The sequence below is a fragment of the Dioscorea cayenensis genome, chromosome 6, assembly GCF_009730915.1.
Source record: "Dioscorea cayenensis subsp. rotundata cultivar TDr96_F1 chromosome 6, TDr96_F1_v2_PseudoChromosome.rev07_lg8_w22 25.fasta, whole genome shotgun sequence".
NCBI lineage: Eukaryota > Viridiplantae > Streptophyta > Magnoliopsida > Dioscoreales > Dioscoreaceae > Dioscorea > Dioscorea cayenensis.
The window spans coordinates 16921385-16941092 of record NC_052476.1 but is presented as its reverse complement, the minus strand read 5'-3'; the positions used below and the strand labels follow the sequence as shown (position 1 = coordinate 16941092).

Genomic DNA, 19708 nt, shown 5'->3' with positions numbered 1-19708 from the left:
TCTCTCTCTCTCTCTCACAGAGTCAAGGTGGTGATGTAGAAACCAACTTGAGTTTGAAAACTTGTGTAAGAAATTAACTAGGGGAAAATAACTTGGTAAAAATATCAACTTTCTGAGCTCAACTGGTAATAGGAGTGAGTTGAAGTGTCTGTTGAAGCAAATGATGATGAACAAAGAGAAAGTCAATCTCGATATGCTTAGTACACTCATGAAAGACATCATTATGAGCTATCTGAATAGCACTTTGATTATCACAATGAATGTGAGTGCTGGAATGATGAGAAACACCCATGTCTTGAAGAAGCCATCGTAACCATACTAATTTGGATGTTGCATTTGCAAGAGTATGATATTCAACCTCAATGCTAAAGCGGGAGACAAATGTTTGCTTCTTACTTGGCCAAGAGATAAGTGACGACCCTAGAAAGAACAATAACCAGTAGTGGAATGGCGATCGGTGTAATCCCCTACCCAATCTACGTTATCATAACATTTTAAATCCAAAGATGAGCCAGAAGAAAAATATCGCCCATGAAACATGGTACCCTTTACATATATGAGAATACGAAGAACTGTAGCAAAATGAGTGGATCGAGGAGAAGAAAGAAACTGACTAACTAAATGGATAGTATAAGCAATATCTGGATGAGTAACCGTTAGATAAACAATACTCCCTACCAATGCAGCTTTAGCAATAAGATCAGAAGCATACCTTTTTTGGGATAAGTGTACACCTGTAGTGTCATCATTAACTTCAAGACCTAGGAAATACCTCAAGGAACCCAGATCTTTCATCTCAAACTGAGAATGGAGAAAAGTCTTTAGGGTTTGAATATCATCCACATCATCGTATGTAATAATAATGTCATCCACATAAAGTAAAAGAAGTGTGGTATAATGTCTTATTTTGCGAGTAAAAAGCTCAGGATCATGATCACTTGATACAAAGCCTAGTTGTGAAATAGTGGAACTGAAAACTAGACTCGAGGAGATTGCTTAAGGCCATATAGTTATCGATGAAGACTACAAACTTTATTAGATGGTATAGAGGAACCCAGAGATGGCTTTATATAGACTTCCTCTGTGAGGTTACCATTTAGAAAAGCATTCTTAACATCCATTTGATATGTTGGCCATGCATTAATAGCAGCAACAGCTAAAAGAGCACTAACGGATGTAAGACGAGCAACTGGAGCAAAAGTTTCTTCATAATCAATATCATATTCTTGTGTAAAGCCTCAAGCAACATGACACTCCTTATAACACTCCAATGAGCCATCTGACCTAGTCTTGATCTTGTAAATCCACTTATAGTCAATGACTGACAAGTCTAGTGGTCGATCCACAATGTCCCAATTGTGATTTTTGTCAAATGCCTGTAACTCCTCTGACATTACCTGCTGCCACATGGGATTAGAAGAGGCCTCTTGGAAAGTGTGTGGTTCATGTAGTGTGGCAAGAGCATAATAACAATGAAAATCACGAAGTTGTGTGTTTGGTTCCTGGACTTTGGTGGATTGGTGAAGAGGAAGAGATGTATGTGGGGAAGTCACAGATGTATCATTAGAAACCTCATTTAGATCAGAAGTTGGAGAAGTTAAGGAAGATGGATCACTATTTGAACGAGAAGATCTTGCATAGGTTTCATCAATGGGTGATAGATCAAAAGATATATCCGTGAAAATATGTAAAGATAGAGATTGTGAAGACAAAGGGTATATACTAGCATATTGTTTATGTTCCCAAAAGACCACATGGCAGGAAATACGAAGGCGCTTATAGATTGGATCTGAACACCTATATCCTTTTTGTTCTATACCATAATCCAAGAAACAGCATAATCAAGCACGAGGCTCAAGTTTAGTTCTTTCATGATCTGGTAGTAAAACAACAAAACAAATACACCCAAAAACCTTAAGAAAATGATAATCATGAATTTTATTATATAAGCATTCGTAAGGGGATCGTGTACCTAGAACTGGTGTGGGAACTCAATTAATGGTGTATACTGTAGTAAGAGCAGCTTCTCTCCAAAATTTTTCAGGAAGTGAAGAAGAAACTAGGAGAATATGAACAGTGTCAACTATGTGCCAATGTTTTCTTTCTGCTCAACAATTTTGTTGGGAAGTATGAGGACATGACCGATGAGAGATAGTGCCATGATTCTTTACTATATTACAAATGTTAGCGGAAGTATATTCACGAAGATCATCGATTGAAAATTTTTTATTGTGCTGGAAACTGAGTCTTGATCATGTTATTAAATTCATGAAAATTGATAAGAGTTTAGATCATTTTTAAACAAATGTAACCAAGTATATCGTGAGAAATCATCAATAAAAATGAGAAAATACCATGATCCTCCCAAAGTAGAAATTGGAGCATGTCCCCATATATTAGAATGAACTAAATCAAATGGTGCGCAGGAAGAGGATTCACTATTATTGAATGGTAATGCATGTTGTTTTCCAAGTTGACAAGACAAACATTCAAAAGTGTTATTTGCAATGTGCCTTAAAACACCAGTAGAAGCTAAAGATTTAACACAATAAAAAGATTCATGACCAAATCTAGAGTGCCACAGATCTAAGGAAGTAGAAGAGGAATTGGAGTTAGGTGTAGCAGCATTAATGAAATGTGATGGAACTTTTAGGCTTTCAAGTTCAAATAGTGTTCTAATCTTACACATGTCCCAACTTTCTGATCGATCTGAGGATCCTATACAATACATCCATAACGGTTGGAAAAATGTAAATCAAGACCAAGATCACAAAGTTGGCCAATAAAATTCAAATTGAAGGCGAGGTAAGGAACAAGGTGAGTGTTAGGTAGAAAAAAAGTGGAAGTATCTATATTACCAATGTGGGTGGCTGTCAAGGTAGAACCATTAGAAGTTGTAATGTTGGAAATATTTGGTATAGGCAATGTGTTCTTAAATAATGAAGGATCAGAAGTCATATGATTTCCACAGGCAGTATCAAAAAACCAAGTTTTACCAAATGGAGTGGCAGACATTGCAGTATGTTAAGATTTGGACATTATTTGATCAATCAAGACTTGAAGGTCATCTGAAGAAAGTGTAAATTTACCAGAAGACTCTGATGTGGATTCTGCTTTAGGTGTTGTAGTAGCTACAGCTGTATGAGGAGTAGAAAGCTGACTTCCATTGTTATGATATACAGCTTTACATTGAGTAAGAGGATGATTTGTTCTTCAACAACGAGAAAATGTAGTTGTGAAAGATGTTAAAGTAGAAGGATTCCGTGGTAAATAAGAGTTCGAAAGTCGTGTCCCATTTGCATGAAAGCTGGCCTTAAATTGGGCAACAAGATGATTAGTTAGCCCATATTTACAACAAGGCTGAGTAGAACTAGTGCGAGAATTTGGAGTAATAACAACCACAACATCTGAATGATGAATGTGAGTCATGGCTAATCGGGTTTCTTCATATATTAATTATGTTAGAGCATTCTCTAGGGTAGGTAAAGGATGTCTACCCAAAAGTGAAGACCTAGTATTTTCAAACTCATCTTGTACAGCCATAAGAAGTTGAATAAGTCAAATTTGATTTCGATAAGTACGAAAAATATCTTGCTTATGTTTGAAGTTTGGCTCAGAACACCCAGCCATATCCCACAAATGTTACATTTTGGAATGGAATTCATCAATATACTGACCTAATTCTTGTCGAAGTTGAGACAATGTAATCATAAGATAATATTGATGAGAAAGGGTAGAAGAGTTGTACCATGTAGTAATAAAATCCCAGGCTTATTTTGCAAGTGCAAATCACCCAAAATGAACATTGATAGAAGGAATTATTGTATTGGCAAACCATGTGAGGATCCTATCATTTTTACTTTCCCAGTCCTCAAGTCGATTAGCAAACTTGTCATCAGATTCATCGTGTTGTTTGATTGGTGTTGTTTGTTCACCGGTGACAACAAGCCACAACTTCATTCCTTTTAAACAACTCCACATATATGTAGCCCATTGTGTGTAGTTATGGCCATCAAGAAATATTGAAATTAGTTGTGTAATATCTTTTAATGCTACCATCAATTTTTTTTGTGAAGAGATAAAGTAACTCTAGTTAGGAAAAATTACTTGCAAATGTCTTCACAACAACCATTTTTCTAGTGGTAATGATAGCATCAGTAAATTCTTGAACAAAAGGTGGTTTATGATTGTGTTGCTAGTATTGGAATTTTTGATGGAGATGGAATTTCAGCTTTGGATGTAGATGAGGAAGATGAAATTGGGAATTTTTCGAAGTAGATGTAGATGTATATGAGAAAATATTAGATATTCCCAAGGTGATGCACCTTCGGGAGAAACCTAAAAATCAGCTCCGGTACCATGAAAAGCAAATTTAATATGGAAGGAACAATTGAATTGATGAGAAGAAAATTGAATTGTAAATGTGTAAGTATATGTAATTACAAGAAGGTTTAAACCTTTATATAGAGAATACAAATGAGAAATCACCCTAACTTTCTCCTCAAGTTACTACCCAATTATCTTCATAATTATCCCTATAAAAATCTCCAATAAATATCACCATGATTATCTCATTGCCATAAATAGCACCATGAATATTTTCTTAACGTAATTAGCACCCTGATTAATGATCTCGAATATCTTTTTAACATAATCAACACCATGATTGATTATTTCCTTAATATAGAGGACCCATCATCGAGAGACGTCCCTAGATTTAAAATGTAAGGATATCCGCAGTAGCCATTGGATTATCATCCAATGGTTAAATCCCATGTGTTTATATAAAAAAAATTTAATTAATTAATTCTTATAAATAAAAGATATACATATATCAAATACATGTCTTAATTTAAATAAAAATCAAAATTTTAAAATATGTTTATCCTAATCACATGCAGCCCAAATCATAACGGAATTACTATAATATATGGTTAAGATAAACAAATTTGATAATATTTGGATATATTCCAAGATTGCCCTATGAGTACGAGATCTCTAGACCATCTAAAATAAACAAATCTCATGATTAGACAAGAGCACATATCTCAAGGAGATCCAAAATATTTCAAACTCAAGATCGACCCATGATGACGGATCTCAAGGCGATCTAAAAATACATAAAATCTCAAGATTAGTGAGAACATAGATCTCAAGGCGATCTAAAATACACAAATCTCAAGATCAACCAAGAACATAGATCTCAAAGCGATCTAGAATATTCAAATCTCAAGATCAGCCAAGAGCACAGATCTTAAGGTGGTCTAAAATACATAAATCTCAAGATTAGTTGATAGCACTGATCTCAAGGAGACCTAAAATACACAAATCTTAAGATCAACCAAGAACACAGATCTCAAGGTGATCTAAAATACACAAATCTCAAGATTAACCAAGAACACAAATCTCAAGGCGATCTAACACAAATCTCAAGAGCAGCCAAGAGCACATATATTGAGGTGGTCCAAAATATTCAAATCTCAAGATCAACCAAAATCACAGGCGGTCTAAAATACATAAATCTCGTAATCATCTAAAAGCATAGATGTCAAAGCTACCTAATTTCCCAAATCCCAAGATTTACTTACGAATACAAATCACGCGGCAAATAAAAGAAATAATAATTATAATAAATAAATAAATAATAAAAATAAAATCACTTGAAGGAGTGGGAGGAAACAACTGGATAAAGATAATACAAATATATATACATATTACTAAATAATAATAATAATAATAATAATAATAATAAAATATGTTCATTGTGGTTACCTCGCTACCACTGTTGCCACCATTATCGCCCGCCACACGTTATTGTTACCGAAGAAAGTCGCTTGGGACAATGATGGTATGAGAATCACACTGTTGAGGGGGGCAGTATCTACCCGTTACTCTAGCTCGTCAAAGAAGGCTGCATGGAGGGTTAGGAGAATGCGTCACAAGTCATCGGACGGACTCCTGTCGTGAGACGTCAAGTGCATCAATCGAATGGTCCAGGCCGGTGTTTGCTTTCCCTTCACGAAGGTCCTCAAGGATGCCCCCATGAAGGTTCAAGCCACAGTTGCCGGGCAGTCACAGAGCTCGCTAGCAATTACCCTAATTCGGAGGACGTCTTTGCACATAATAATGTCATACAGTTTTTCGTTGGTCATCTCGCCTTCGAGACCTTGCAAGGGCACAACAAGTACATGCTCCAGTCAAAGGTGAACTCCATCCACTCCACCGTGCTTGCCAATAAGGACATCAGCAGCAATGGGAAACCACCTCACATTAATTCTTGATGACTTGTTTGAGAGTGGGAATCATGGCCACCTGATAGCTCAGCCGACAATGGCAGCGAAGCCCTTGAGATCTAACAATGGCTCCCTTTTCGGAGCGAGCATCAAAGGAAGGGAATATAAGGACCCAACTACAAAGAAAAATTATATGGAAGCCATTGCCGCTAGAGCCCTCTCATAGCTGGCTAAAGGCATCCTTGCCATCTCTAAGAGCATCACCGAATCAAAAACCCTTCTTTGCTTCATAGTCCACAACCACCGTAGCAAAGACGCGTGGTAAGCCAACTACTAAGAATATATCATTCTCTCCGAGAAACCATAGCACGATGAGCTCCTCATTCCAAGCATTGTAGCACTCAAATGCCTATCAAGAACGTTTAGAATAATGGAGACAAGGATCATCTGGCCATTGGTGGGCTTCCCAGACAACAGAGAAGAGGTGGTGATTAAAGTGGCGGCAGTAGTGCTATCCAAATTCACATTTACTGAGAACTATCCCCACCATGATCACTCCAAGGCCATCCTCAAGGCTAGAGGAACAAAGCACCTCATTCAGCATGCGTAATTTGGAGAGCAAGGTGTTCAAATGGGGGCACTCTTCTTGCTCTGCTACATTGCACTCCATGTGCCGAACATCGAGGAACTCGCTTAGGCAGAGTTGCTCACCATACTGGAATGGGCTTTCAAGCAGCTGTGCATGGTGCAAGATCGAAAGGTGGAGAAGCTCCTGCATAAATCCAAGGGAAGGTTGGAGGAGGTTCCAGAGGATTATATTGATTGTATTATACTTCAAAACTATTGGAGAGGATCAGAGAAAAAACAAAACACATGCCCATACTCTATGAAGAAGAACAATATTTTTGAAGCGGTAACAAACTCCCGTCTTTTATGTCTTCTTATCATTGATATTAATAACTGAATTCAAACCACATTCTTTATCCACTAAGAAACTAAACAGATTCAAACCAACAAACTTGTCCAAACATAATCCTAAATGCAAATGCAATTTAAAAAATAACAAGGGTCATAACTGCCAACATAAATGCAATAATGTCTAAATGCAGTATATAAATAACATAGTGTCCTAAATCCAATAACAAGATTAATTCAAAAAACACCATTCAATTTTTTGTAACTTTGTAGTTTTCCAAATTGTTTGTGTATATATAATAAAATATCATTTATATATATCACTCTTGCACTTCCAGACTAATGTCTATGCAATCATTGGATATGTTTTTTTATATTGTTTCTGGAATCATGCAATCAAGAAGAAGATTGAACTTGGTAAGTATAGGTGATCTACTTCAGAATGAATGCCCTATCTACCGCAGCAACATTGCTAGATTGGCGGTAGTGAAGACTAAGGTCGAAGATGAAAGCAACAAGGGTGCACCATCAAAAATAAGAAGGTTAAGACGGTCTTGCAATAGCGAGGGAAGCAGCAGTTTCAAGGGCCTCACGGCCTTCTGTTCTTTTGAAAAAATAAGTGGCTGTGGTTCAGGACAGAGAGCGAGTATTAGTGAAATCATGGGCTATCCTTAATATTCAATATTTGTTTATTAAATATTGATTAAGAGATTTTGTGCATTATAATAAACAAATCAAATCTGCAAAAAGAATTTGTACAAAGAAACCAAAGGGATGAAGAGAAGAGAAAATTAGGGGTTTTCTATTGTAGAGGGAGAAAAGATAATAATTAATACAAAATAAAGAGTATATAAAGTCAAACTAAAAATAAATATAAAAAGACTAACCCATATAAAATTAGATAATTAATAAATAAACCCAATACGCTAACATCCCTGCTTAAACTCATAATGCATTAACAGAAAGCATCGAGAGTTTACTAACTAAAAATCGAAAGCATGGAGTGGAATGCACCTTGGTGAACAAGTCTGTAAGCTGCATGGAAGTAGAAATAATAGGTAATGTGATGGTGCCACTTTGATAATGAAGAGTGAAATGACAATCTATCTCCATATGTTTGGTACGCTCATGAAAAACAAAGTTACATGTAATCTGAATAGCACTAGTATTGTCACAATACATAGGAGTGGGGTTTGAAAGAGAAACACCCATATCTGCAAGTAGCCAATGCAACCAAACAATTTTAGCTATAGTGGATGCCACTGCACAGTATTCTGCTTTAGTAGATGAGCGAGAGACAATAGTTTGTATTTTTCTCTTCCAAGAGATAAGAGAATCACCCAAAAATATACAGAAACCTATAGTAGACTTGCGATCAGAAGAATCACCATCCCAATCTGCATGCGAGTAGGCTTGTAGCTCTAAAGTAGATGTGGAAGGATAAAGTAGACTTTGAAATTGTGTTCCTCGAAGATACCGAAGAATACGAAGCACAACAATATAATGGAAATTGGCTAACAATATGAACTACATAAGCAATATCAGGCCTAGTGATAGTGAGATACACTATACAACCTACCAAAATACCCATCTTATATAAAGCAGATAGTTCTTCAATCATTGACTCTCACTATAACTAAGAAAAACACAGAGAGTAGAATGAGAAGTAAGTTTACTACGTTCAACATGAGGTCGAAGAAAAAGACAAGTAGAACAAAAAACCCTCAACACAGAGTAATCGGGAGCATGACAATATAATTGTTTCAAGGATGACAAACTTGAAGTGATGGAAGAGGGAATTCTATTGATTAAATGTATAACAGTAAGGATGGCTTCTCCCCAAAATTTCCTAGGAACATTGGTGGACAATAAGAGAGCATGTAGTTTCAACAATATGTCTGTGTTTTCTTTCTGCAACACCATTTTGTTATAGGGTATCAGTACAAGAGGTTTGATGAAAAGTTCCATCCGAAGCAAGCAATTCAGAAAATCTATTAGAGGTATACATTCACCACCTAAATAACATTGAAAACATTTGATAACAACATTATGTTGGGTTTTGATAAAAGTACAGAATAAATGGTGATCCACCTTTTGTAGGGATAACATAATATCATCAATGGTGATCCCAACAATAATGAGAATAATCATTAATGAAAGAAACATAACATCATGATCCACCTTATGTAGGGATAGATGAAAGTCCCCACACATCAGAATGAATTAAATCAAATGGTGCACGAGAAACAGAAACACTTTTAGAAAAAGGAAAGAAGAAAATTTAGCTAATTTGCAACTACAACAGTCTGAAATATCAGAGTTTTCAATTTTCCTAGGTCACTCATAGAAGCGAGGTACTTCAAATGAGAAGTAGAAACATGTCTAAGGCTAGAATGCCATAAGTAAAAACTAGAAGAAGAAGAACTTAAACAAAAGGAAGACAAATCAATAGTAGAAGCTGCAACATCAGGAACTCTCATCTCATCTAAAATGTACAATCCCCTCTGCCTACAGCCTATCTCAATCTGCTTCTTGGAAAGAAAATCCTGCACAGAGTAAGAAGAAGAAGTAAATAAAAATAAGAAACCTGAATCACATAATTGATCAATAGAGACAAGATTCAAGGAAAAATTAGGGATATGATAAACATCTAAAAGAGACAAGTTAGGCTTGCAAATTGAACCAACACCTGCTAATGGCAAAGGAGTGCCATTACCGGCCATGACAGACACACAAGAAGGAGAATTTATAGATATAAAAGAATTAAAATTAGGTCACATACGATGTGAAGCTCCAAAATCAAGGATCTATATATGAGAAGATATACCTGATCTGTTACTAGAAGACAAACCTATATTAGAATGGGCTGCCAAGACTTGTAGCTGGGAAGCAAGAAACTTATAAAACTACTCAGTGAGGTCGGCAGCTATAGTATTGAAAGTTTGGGTGCTTCCTGAATCTATAGGTGGAACAACTACTACCATATTGGGTGATGAAGGTCTAAAACATTGTTGTTGTGACTAATTATGAAATTTATAAGAGGTAGATTGCTTTGTTTGTTATGTTCCGTTTAGTAGCTTCAACACTGTGCTTTCCAATGACCCTTTTGCTTGCAAAAAATACACTCATCATATCTGATTTTTGTTTGAGGCTTGCTTTGGTTATTGGAAGGAAGCCTAGGAGGGACTACAAACACTGATGAATAAGGAGAAGAAAGAATTCCTTTATCAACTCGTGACTTCAAGCGGATCTCTTCAGCCAATAATTCATTTACAACAGAGTCAACAGACGGAAGTGGATTGTGATGCAAAATAGTGCCACAAAGATCTTCAAAATCATCTCGAAGAGCCATTAGTGACTGGACCAAACGTTGCTCTTCACAACAAGTAATATATGGTGCAAATTTTCGCAACTGCGTTGACTCTATCAAAGCTAGTTGATCCCAAAGATTAGACATTGTAGAATAAAACTCTTGAATACTCATATTATTCTGTTGAAGAGCATGGATATCTATCGCTAATTGGTATTGCTTTGGAAAATTAGACTGAGTATACAATCTTTCTAAATGGTCCCAGACCTCTTTGGTTGTCTCATACTTTGCAAGTTGGATGCCTATTGATTGCAGTGCAAAATTGTTTATCCAAATGATGTTCTTTGAATTACAAGCATCCCAAATATCTATATGATCTGCATAATTCTCATCCCCAACATTTGTAGGTTTAGCAAAAGTGCCAGAAACATATCCCCATATAAGTTTTCCTTTCAAAAGATTTCTCATCACGTAACTCCAATATGAATAATTCTGCCTATTCAATTGCATACTAATTGACTGAAGTGAATCATCTTTTTCACCAGTCATTGCAACAATACACCAAATATGCCAGCCAATCAAGTAGACAAGTAGAGATAGGAAATAAATTACCAATCAAATAAAGAAACGGAATCCAAAGGAAGACGAATCGATTGATGTAAAGGCAAACCAGGCTATGTAAATGCAAATCAAATTGATGAGAATCTCGTGAGATCCGCGAAAGTTGTACAATGGATTAATTTCTTTGTTATTATGATAAAACAAATCAAATCTATAAAAAAATAATTTGTGCAAAGAAACCAAAGGTAAGAAAAGAAGAGAAATTAGGGTTTTTCTATTGCAGAGGGAGAAAAGGTAATAATGAATACAAAATAAAGAGTATATAAAGTCAAACTAAACATAAATATAAAAAGATTATAATACACAAATAAAATTAGACAATTAATAAATAAACCCAATACGCTAACACATCATTGGTTGTGTTTTGAGTTTGGGATTGCAAGAGCATTAGGGGAAAAAATAGCAGACAACCATTTGAAGACCTACCTTATCTTTGTAAACAACCTAGTTCATGTATAGTGTGGTGTATCAAATTTTTTAATATTTTATGTAACGTAATGTAGTGTATCTTTTATCGGAAGATATTTATATAGATAGTATATATACATATAAAATATATAGCATACCCATTTTCACATTTTCCATGTAATTAAATTAAACATTATTTGATAAGTTTGGGAAATAGTATACAATCATAAGTTATAGTCTAATATATACATTATTATTCATAATTCATGAATTATCTAATAACATTTAAAATTTATAAATATTATGAATCTTATCCAAGTTTGATCTAGATAAATACATTTAAATTACATTATTTTTAATTTAAAAATTGTTATTGAAATTAACTTCAAATCTAAATTTTATGACATCCTGAAGAAGATAAGCTTTGTAAATGAGAAAAAGAAAACGAATAAAAAAAATTAAAAATCTAGAAATGAAAATTTAAATACTAATAGAGGGTCTGAGACTCTACAAAATATCTTCTTTAGGGTTTCTCCATAAAAAAGCTTCTTAAATTATTTTTTTTCTTGCCATTAAAACTTTGCAAAAAGAAAGATATATCTGAAGTAAGAAATCTCTTGATAGAGTAGTGACTTTTTGAATTTTTAAGTTTAAAATATCACCCTCCAGTACGATACACTATAGTTTGATCATACGATAAATTATGAAGATTTAAATTATATCGATACATCCACTGATAGTATCAAAATCTTTCTTTTTTTTAGATACATATTGTGCGATATGTATCCTATGATATTAACAACTATGTGTGAATGATAGTGTTGATTTCATAATGCAGTTAAAACAAAAACAAAAAAACAAAAAAAGGCGGCTTCCGTTGGATATCATGTGAGCTTTGAAAAAATTGAATATGGGGCCTCCTCCATTGTTTTGTATTTCTGCATGGCTCCTGTCTTAGTCTATTTGACCCCTTCACATTGTGGGACCTGTTTAGCTTTGTCATGGTACCGCACAAGTTTAAGCAAGGTGCTAAGGCCATCAATGGAGATGCTTGATTGATTGTAAACGGATAGCAAAAAAAGTGGTAGATCTTGGCTTCATTCTCCTTGAGTCAATCGTTGAAGTGAAGGATTTGTACCATATGCCATCATCCATAAATAGAAGCTCTTTCCACATATATGTGCGGCAGAGATCAGAGATTAAAACAAACAAACAGAGACAAATAAACACAGAAAATAAATCACAAGTTTCTTTTGATCTGGCCCATTCTTTATTAATAGCTTTGCTTAACATTGAATTCTATGAAAACAAAAACAATGACAAGATATTATTATGTATAAAAAAATGTTCACTCTGAAACTACGACAAAGTTTAAAAATATATACAAATTTTAAAGCGGTGACGAGATACATTTCTCAAGACGGTAACAAGGCATGCAATGTGGTGATGAGGCACAAACAACAATACATGATATATATATATATATATTATATTTTCACATATAAATGATGTGATAAAAAAATTATATAAATATATATATAATAAATAAAGAAAAAAATAAATAATGAAGTCTATAATTCACAATATTTTTGTATTTACTTGTACTCGAGCTCTTAATCGGAAATTCTTAAGATTTTAGTACGGGATAATTAATAATAGAGGTTTGCCTCTATAAAGAATGAAAGAGTCCATCAAAAAGATAATAAATAAAACAAATAACATTTGTAATTCAATATATCGCCAGATGTCTCTTCACCGACATGATACCAAGGTGCGCATTTTCGATTTCACATAATTCATAAACATTACGAAGTAGTATCAAATATCATTACACAGTAATGCACAATGATCATAAACAATAAAGCTACAGATGATCTATATAAATAATAGCTACTGGATCATCATCCAAGTACTATAAATAAACATTCATATTAAAAAGTACTCTACTTAGCTCCTTTGATGACTTGAACCCTATATTATATGTATATAAAATAAATAAAACATTTACAAGGGGTTTTATGCAAGCAATATTCTATATAAGCAATACCAGAGCAACAAAGCACCCTTGCCACCCACTCATCTCATCAACACAATCAACTCCCCTTCAATGGCCTCCTCCTCCGCCCAATCCCCCAAACCCCATCACATTGTCGCCATGCCCTTCCCCGGCCGCGGCCTCATCAACCCTCTCCTCAACCTCTCCTGCCATCTCTCCACTCACGGCCTTCTCGTCACCGTCGTCCTCACCGAAGAATGGCTCGGCCTCCTCTCCACTTCCCCCACCCCACCTCACCCTGTTGTCCAGTTCCGATCCATCCCCAATGTCATCCCCTCCGAGCACGGCCGCGCCGCCGACTACAACGGCTTCCTCAATGCCGTCAACAGTAAGCTCGAGGAATTCTTTGAGCGTCTCCTCGAGGATCTCGATCCGCCACCGGCAGGGACGAAACCAGGACTTGATGGTAGAGGGGACTGAAGCCTAAAGGCAAAACAAAAAAATAAAAAATAAAAAAATAATCTAACAAAAATAATTATTTTTAAATGAAGAATAATGTGCTAATATAACCAAAAATTTGAATATATATATTAAAAAAATATATAAAAGTATAATTTAAAAATTTTTGTTATTCTCGATAGAAAATATATGAGATTTTAAATAATTCAACTAATAAGAATACATCTCAAGTTTGTATTTTTTTTTTTTTAAAATATGGTAAAATTTAAAAAGTATTGTTTAAAAAGTATTTTCTCGGCACCGAGGAGGGCTTCGACTGCTAGCCCCCTGGTTACGCTCTGGCCACCCGATGGCAATCCTCGCGGATACCCACTTGTTATCGATGGTCTCCGTCGGCGAGCGCCGGAGGCTGCCAGTTTACTCGCTTTGGACTATGCCAGCGGCGTTCTTCTCTCTGTTCTATGGATTCGAGGACATCTTCGGTGGTGACTGCACCATGGCTTCTAAAGGTAAACTCTCTTTTTTATTTATATTTATTATTATTAATTTATTGGATTCTTTTCAATATAATTTTTTAATTATTAAAATAATTCAATGCAAAATTTATTTATTAACATTGGTTTCAAAATATCACATATTGGTTTTTTTTCATACACCTTATTTTTTTAGAAATCATAAAAAGAAAATATTTGTATCTTTATTAAATATTTTTTTAATTTTTTTAATTTTTAAAAAATTTTAATTTTTTATACAGCATTTATTTTGAAAAAAAAATTCTTATTATTATTGCCCGTGAGAGATAAACACAATCGATAATATTAATAATAATATTCGCACTTGAGGTATAATTGTCATAGATGATTTTAATAATAATGTTTGAAATTTAACTAAGTATATTGTTATTCAAACTTTTAAAAACAATAAACTTAATTTAAATTTTGAAAAAATGTTTATTGATTCTCTTATTATTAACCCATTTAATAATTCTCCAACTTATTTGAAAACTTTTATCAAAAGTTCATATCTACATCAAAGTTTCAACAAATTTTGAAATTGTCAATATTTTTTGAATTATAATTTGCTTTTAAAATTTTAGTACGTATTAATAATAATTTGTATTTGATTAGTATTGGATGAATCAAATTTAATCTTTTTTTATCTATATTTAAAGTTTAGCATAATATTAAAGATTACGAAAATGTCATATTAGTTTTTCCATATTATGAAAATAATTTTAGCTATTCATTCACATATTTATATAGTTATATATATAATATATTGTTAGCTGTTAGCATAAATTATTATTATTATTTTTTTTAATGTTCTTCAAAGTTAATTAATGTCCAAATAATTTTAGCATAAATAATAATAATAATTATTATTATTATTATTATTATTATTATTATTATTATTATTATTGTAAGTAGTTGGATTTTATGTTATTCTATTTTATTTCCTTAGCTTAAATTCTAATGTCCAACACAATCTATATATATATATATATATCTAATATATTAAAGTAGGAAAGTCTTATACCATGTGTCAAGCTCTCATTAAAAGTTTTTTGCCAAAATCATATAATATTAAAACAATATTTAAATATTTATAATTATCTTTAATTTTGTACCAAAACTTTAAAAACAAATTTAATTTCCAAAAAAATTATAATTCAAAAAGGTATTGATAATTTCAAAAATTGATGAAATTTTGATATAAAAATATCGTTAAAATATAAACTTCAATTAATTATAGAGAGTCAACAACATGAAAATTATCCTCTGATCTTCATCTTCTTGTTAAAATTTAAAAAAAACTGAATAATAATAATAATAATAATAAGTATTTTTTATGATAATTTTAAAAAATTTAAAATTAATTATAAAAATAACAAATTTAAATTATAACAATAATGATAACATATTACAAATAAAATAATATTAATAAATAATACATTTATTTAATTATATATTCACTCTATAAGGAGCATAAAAGACATTTCATACATATTTTCTTCTTTTTACTTTTCCAATTCCCAATGAATTACTCTCTCATACATTCCAACCAAACACAATTTTTCTTTCATTTTTAATCCATTCCCCCTTATTCTCATTCCTATCTTATTCATCTTCAATTCCATTGCTTGCAAACAAACAGCCCCTTAGACACTATAAAACATCTCATTGGTCCGCTGTAACTCCTAGAGATATAGAGCAATAAATGCTCTCTAATACAACCTTAAAGTTCACATAACACCAAAACAATACCTTAGTACACACCCATCCTTGTACATGAACATGACCCAATGCCGATCTCCATGCTTCATCTCATTGTCATCTCCCGCTTCCGGTGAGCCCTGACCATGTTGTCAATTAGTGGTGTCAAACGGACCGGCCCGGCCCGGGCCCTGCACCATGCCCTAGCATACTCGGGCCCGGCATGCCCATCTAAAAAACTCGGGCTCCCCAGTCGTGCCCTGATTATATTATATTTATATTTTTATTTTAAACCCTCAAAATTATAAAAATACTCTAAAATTGCTAAAAAAATATAAAAAAATATCCTAAAAATTCAAAGAAACATAGCTAAAGGCCTATTGACTAAAAAACAAAAAAATATCGAAATTTTTTTAAAAAAAGACTGACGTTTGGGCGTCGTGCAGCTGGCCCGAGCGGACTGCAAACCCCTAGCCCGACGGTCGGGGTTTTGGGCGTGCTAGGGCACGGCCCAACTCGTGCTCGGGTCGTCGTTTGGGCCCGGCCAAGCATGGCCGCTTTGACACCACTCATCATCAATCATACTTCAACAAAAGTTGTCCAGGAGAAAAACTAATATCTTACTATTTTTTTTAAAAAATCCACTCATCAACTAGTGATGACATGACTTGATTGATGGATCTGTGGAACAAAGAATATTATCAATGATTATAGCCTTCATACAATGGCACAAGACAAGAGTTGGGCAAAATTGCATGATAAAATGAAAATTTCTCAAAGTTTGGGTTCCGGTCAATTATGTAATATATATATATATATATATCCTTTTGGGTAATTATGAGGTATTTTGGGTTAAGAGCCATTTTTCAAAGGATCAATTAATTAATTAATTAATTAATTAATTAATTAATATCATTCATAAATGACATAATTAACTTAAAAAGCTAACAATTTACACCACTTGGGTATGGTGCTCATTTTGGGAAGATCATATTCTTAAATTATTACTTTCCATATTTGTGCATGTGCCTAGTTTCTCTTAAATGGGGGTTGGAGGCACTTGTTTGTTATTTGTAAAAAAAAACAATAATTATAATAATTAACTTCAAAGATATAATTGTAGGCGTGGGGATTTGAGATATATAGGGTTGATTGTTTGAAATTATTTTGAAGGAAAATTTTTCATCTACTAAATTTGACTTATCTAATAAGATAATAATTTAAAAAATAATTTGCTTTTATAATTATTGGTAAAAGTTTGTAAATATTAGCAATCCAGTTTATATTTCAAGCTATAAAGATATTTATTCCTCCTCTATCAATTGGACAAGCCATAACCCTCAACCATTATTATCACATTGTGGGAGTGAGGTGAATGGTCTCAACCTTTCACTCTAAAGAGAAATGAATTATGGTTCATCTTGACACCCTCCATGAACTTTCTACCCACACTTGTTCAAAGTCATTGTTTTACAAATTACTCACCTTAACATGATATCTAAATTATCTTTTCGAAATTTTGAAGAACAAAGAAGATGTAGGTATATATAAAAGTTTAAGGAATGATCATTATCTCAAGTGTTATGTGTGGAATATTAATAGAGTATACATGAAAATTTTATTTTAGTCTTGAAAAACAAAAAGAGTTCTTTTACAATAGCGATTGTTTGGATTCAACATTGTAGGACATTGTAGGATGAATGCCCTTGATTTACTGAAAGTGATTTACATAAGAATCAGATAAGAAAACACGCAGCCTTAAGAAGAGGGTATTCACTCTTATCTCTTAACCCTAGAATCCTCACCAATTGAGAATATATATACAGATATATATTATACTATATGTTTACAATTGGGCTTAAAGTTGGTTGTAGAGAATTGGGCCTAAGATTGGCCTAATGTATTCTTAACAGCGATCAATAGTAGTTACTGTCTTCATAGTTTAGGGGTCGCACTTGCAATTTCTTCTCAGTCTAAAGACCAAAATGAACCTGTTTTGCATTCAAGAACAAAATAGACCATAGAAGTATAGTTTAATGACAAAAAATGCACTTTTACCTAGCAGAATGCTCTATGTATTTGCAGAAATAGACAAGAAATTGGAGCAACATGTCAACAGTCTAAATTTAGGTGATGTGAGTGCCAACGACCTTCGGGTCTATTGGTACACGGGTTGTCGATAGAGCTCTCACCAAGTGATGAGAGTTTGATTCTCGGCTGAGGGCACATTTCTGTGAGTTGTGAGTAGTGATTGTGTATGAGTGGTTCCTGCGCCCACATGAGCGCGGCCCTGTCCCCACTTGTTCCACCGAGACTTGTGCACATCCCTGGGGTCTCTAGTGGGTTCGCCCCGCTCCTCTTCCCAAAAAAAAATAATAAAAATAAAAATAAATAAAGAAGTGGGTCTTAGACATTCTCTTTTGGGCAAGAGGAGCAAAAGGAGTCGTCTTCGCTTCAATATATGAGTTGGAGCCACACATCATAGACTCATTGAAATCAAAGCTCTCATGTCCTGTGTACACTGTTGGTCCTTGCATCCCTTACTTGACACTTAAAGATAAGCCTTGCAATTCGGATTACATGCAATGGCTCGACTCTCAACCTATCAACTCTGTGCTCAACTTATCTTTAGGAAGCTTCTTGTCGGTCTCCGTTGCACAAATGGATGAGATTGTAACCGGGCTTCATGAAAGCGGCATTCGTTTTTTAATGGTTGCACGAGGCGACACTTCGCGTGTGCAAGCAAAGATGGGTAGCACAGGACTTGTTGTGCAATGGTGTGATCAGTTGAAGGTTCTGTGCCATCCTTCTATCGGCGGTTTTTTCACACATTGTGGTTGGAACTTGACTTTAGAATGATTGTTTGCCGGTAAGCCAATGCTCACATTTCCTTTGTTTTTGGACCAACCCCTTAATTGCAAGCTTATTGTGAATGTATGGAAGGTTGGTTTGAATGTGAAGGAAGAGATCGGAGACGGGTGTTTGGTTGGAGGAAAAGTGATTGCTAAGTTTGTAAAGAGGTTGATGGATGTGGAGGGGATGGAGGGTAAGGAGATGAGGAAAAAAGCTGTTGGACTTAGAGAAATAGTTCATAGAGCTGTTGAAGAGGGTGGTTCTTCTTATTGTGGTATTAGTGCCTTTGTTGCAGATGTTTCTGCCAGTTTTTGATTTTTCATGAATTTTGAGAGTTTGTTTTGGCTCTTTTTCATTGTTTGTCATGAAAATAATTGATGCACTTAATGTATTTCCACGTATTGTTGTAAATTTCTGTTTGTCTTTAAGTTAGGACCTATGGTCCTTATGTTTGTTTGACAGTGTTTATTGTTTGTTGTTTGTTTTTAATAAAATGTTCAGTATGGCTTCAGTTTATGTGAAAGAAATAGGTTTTGTAAATAAAATGTGGACAAGCTAGATTAATCTTGACCTTTTATATGAAAAAATAGTTTATTCTAAGAAAATGTGGATAAACCAGGGTTAAATCTTGACCATTGAATTTGGAGAAGAATGAAGGTTAAAAATGATTTATTTTCTATTTTTAATATTACATTTTTTT

General features: G+C 34.0%; 1 protein-coding gene and 1 pseudogene across 1 annotated transcript; one reads left to right on the top strand and one right to left on the bottom strand.

The window, feature by feature from the left end:
* Nucleotides 1-10227: 10227 nt before the first annotated feature.
* LOC120263182 lies at nucleotides 10228-11007 on the bottom strand. Its single transcript, XM_039271071.1, has one exon. It carries the CDS (start codon nucleotides 11005-11007, stop codon nucleotides 10228-10230), a length of 780 nt encoding a protein of 259 aa, XP_039127005.1.
* A 3317-nt stretch (nucleotides 11008-14324) lies between these two features.
* On the top strand, nucleotides 14325-19323 carry LOC120263181 (annotated as a pseudogene).
* Nucleotides 19324-19708: the final 385 nt, after the last annotated feature.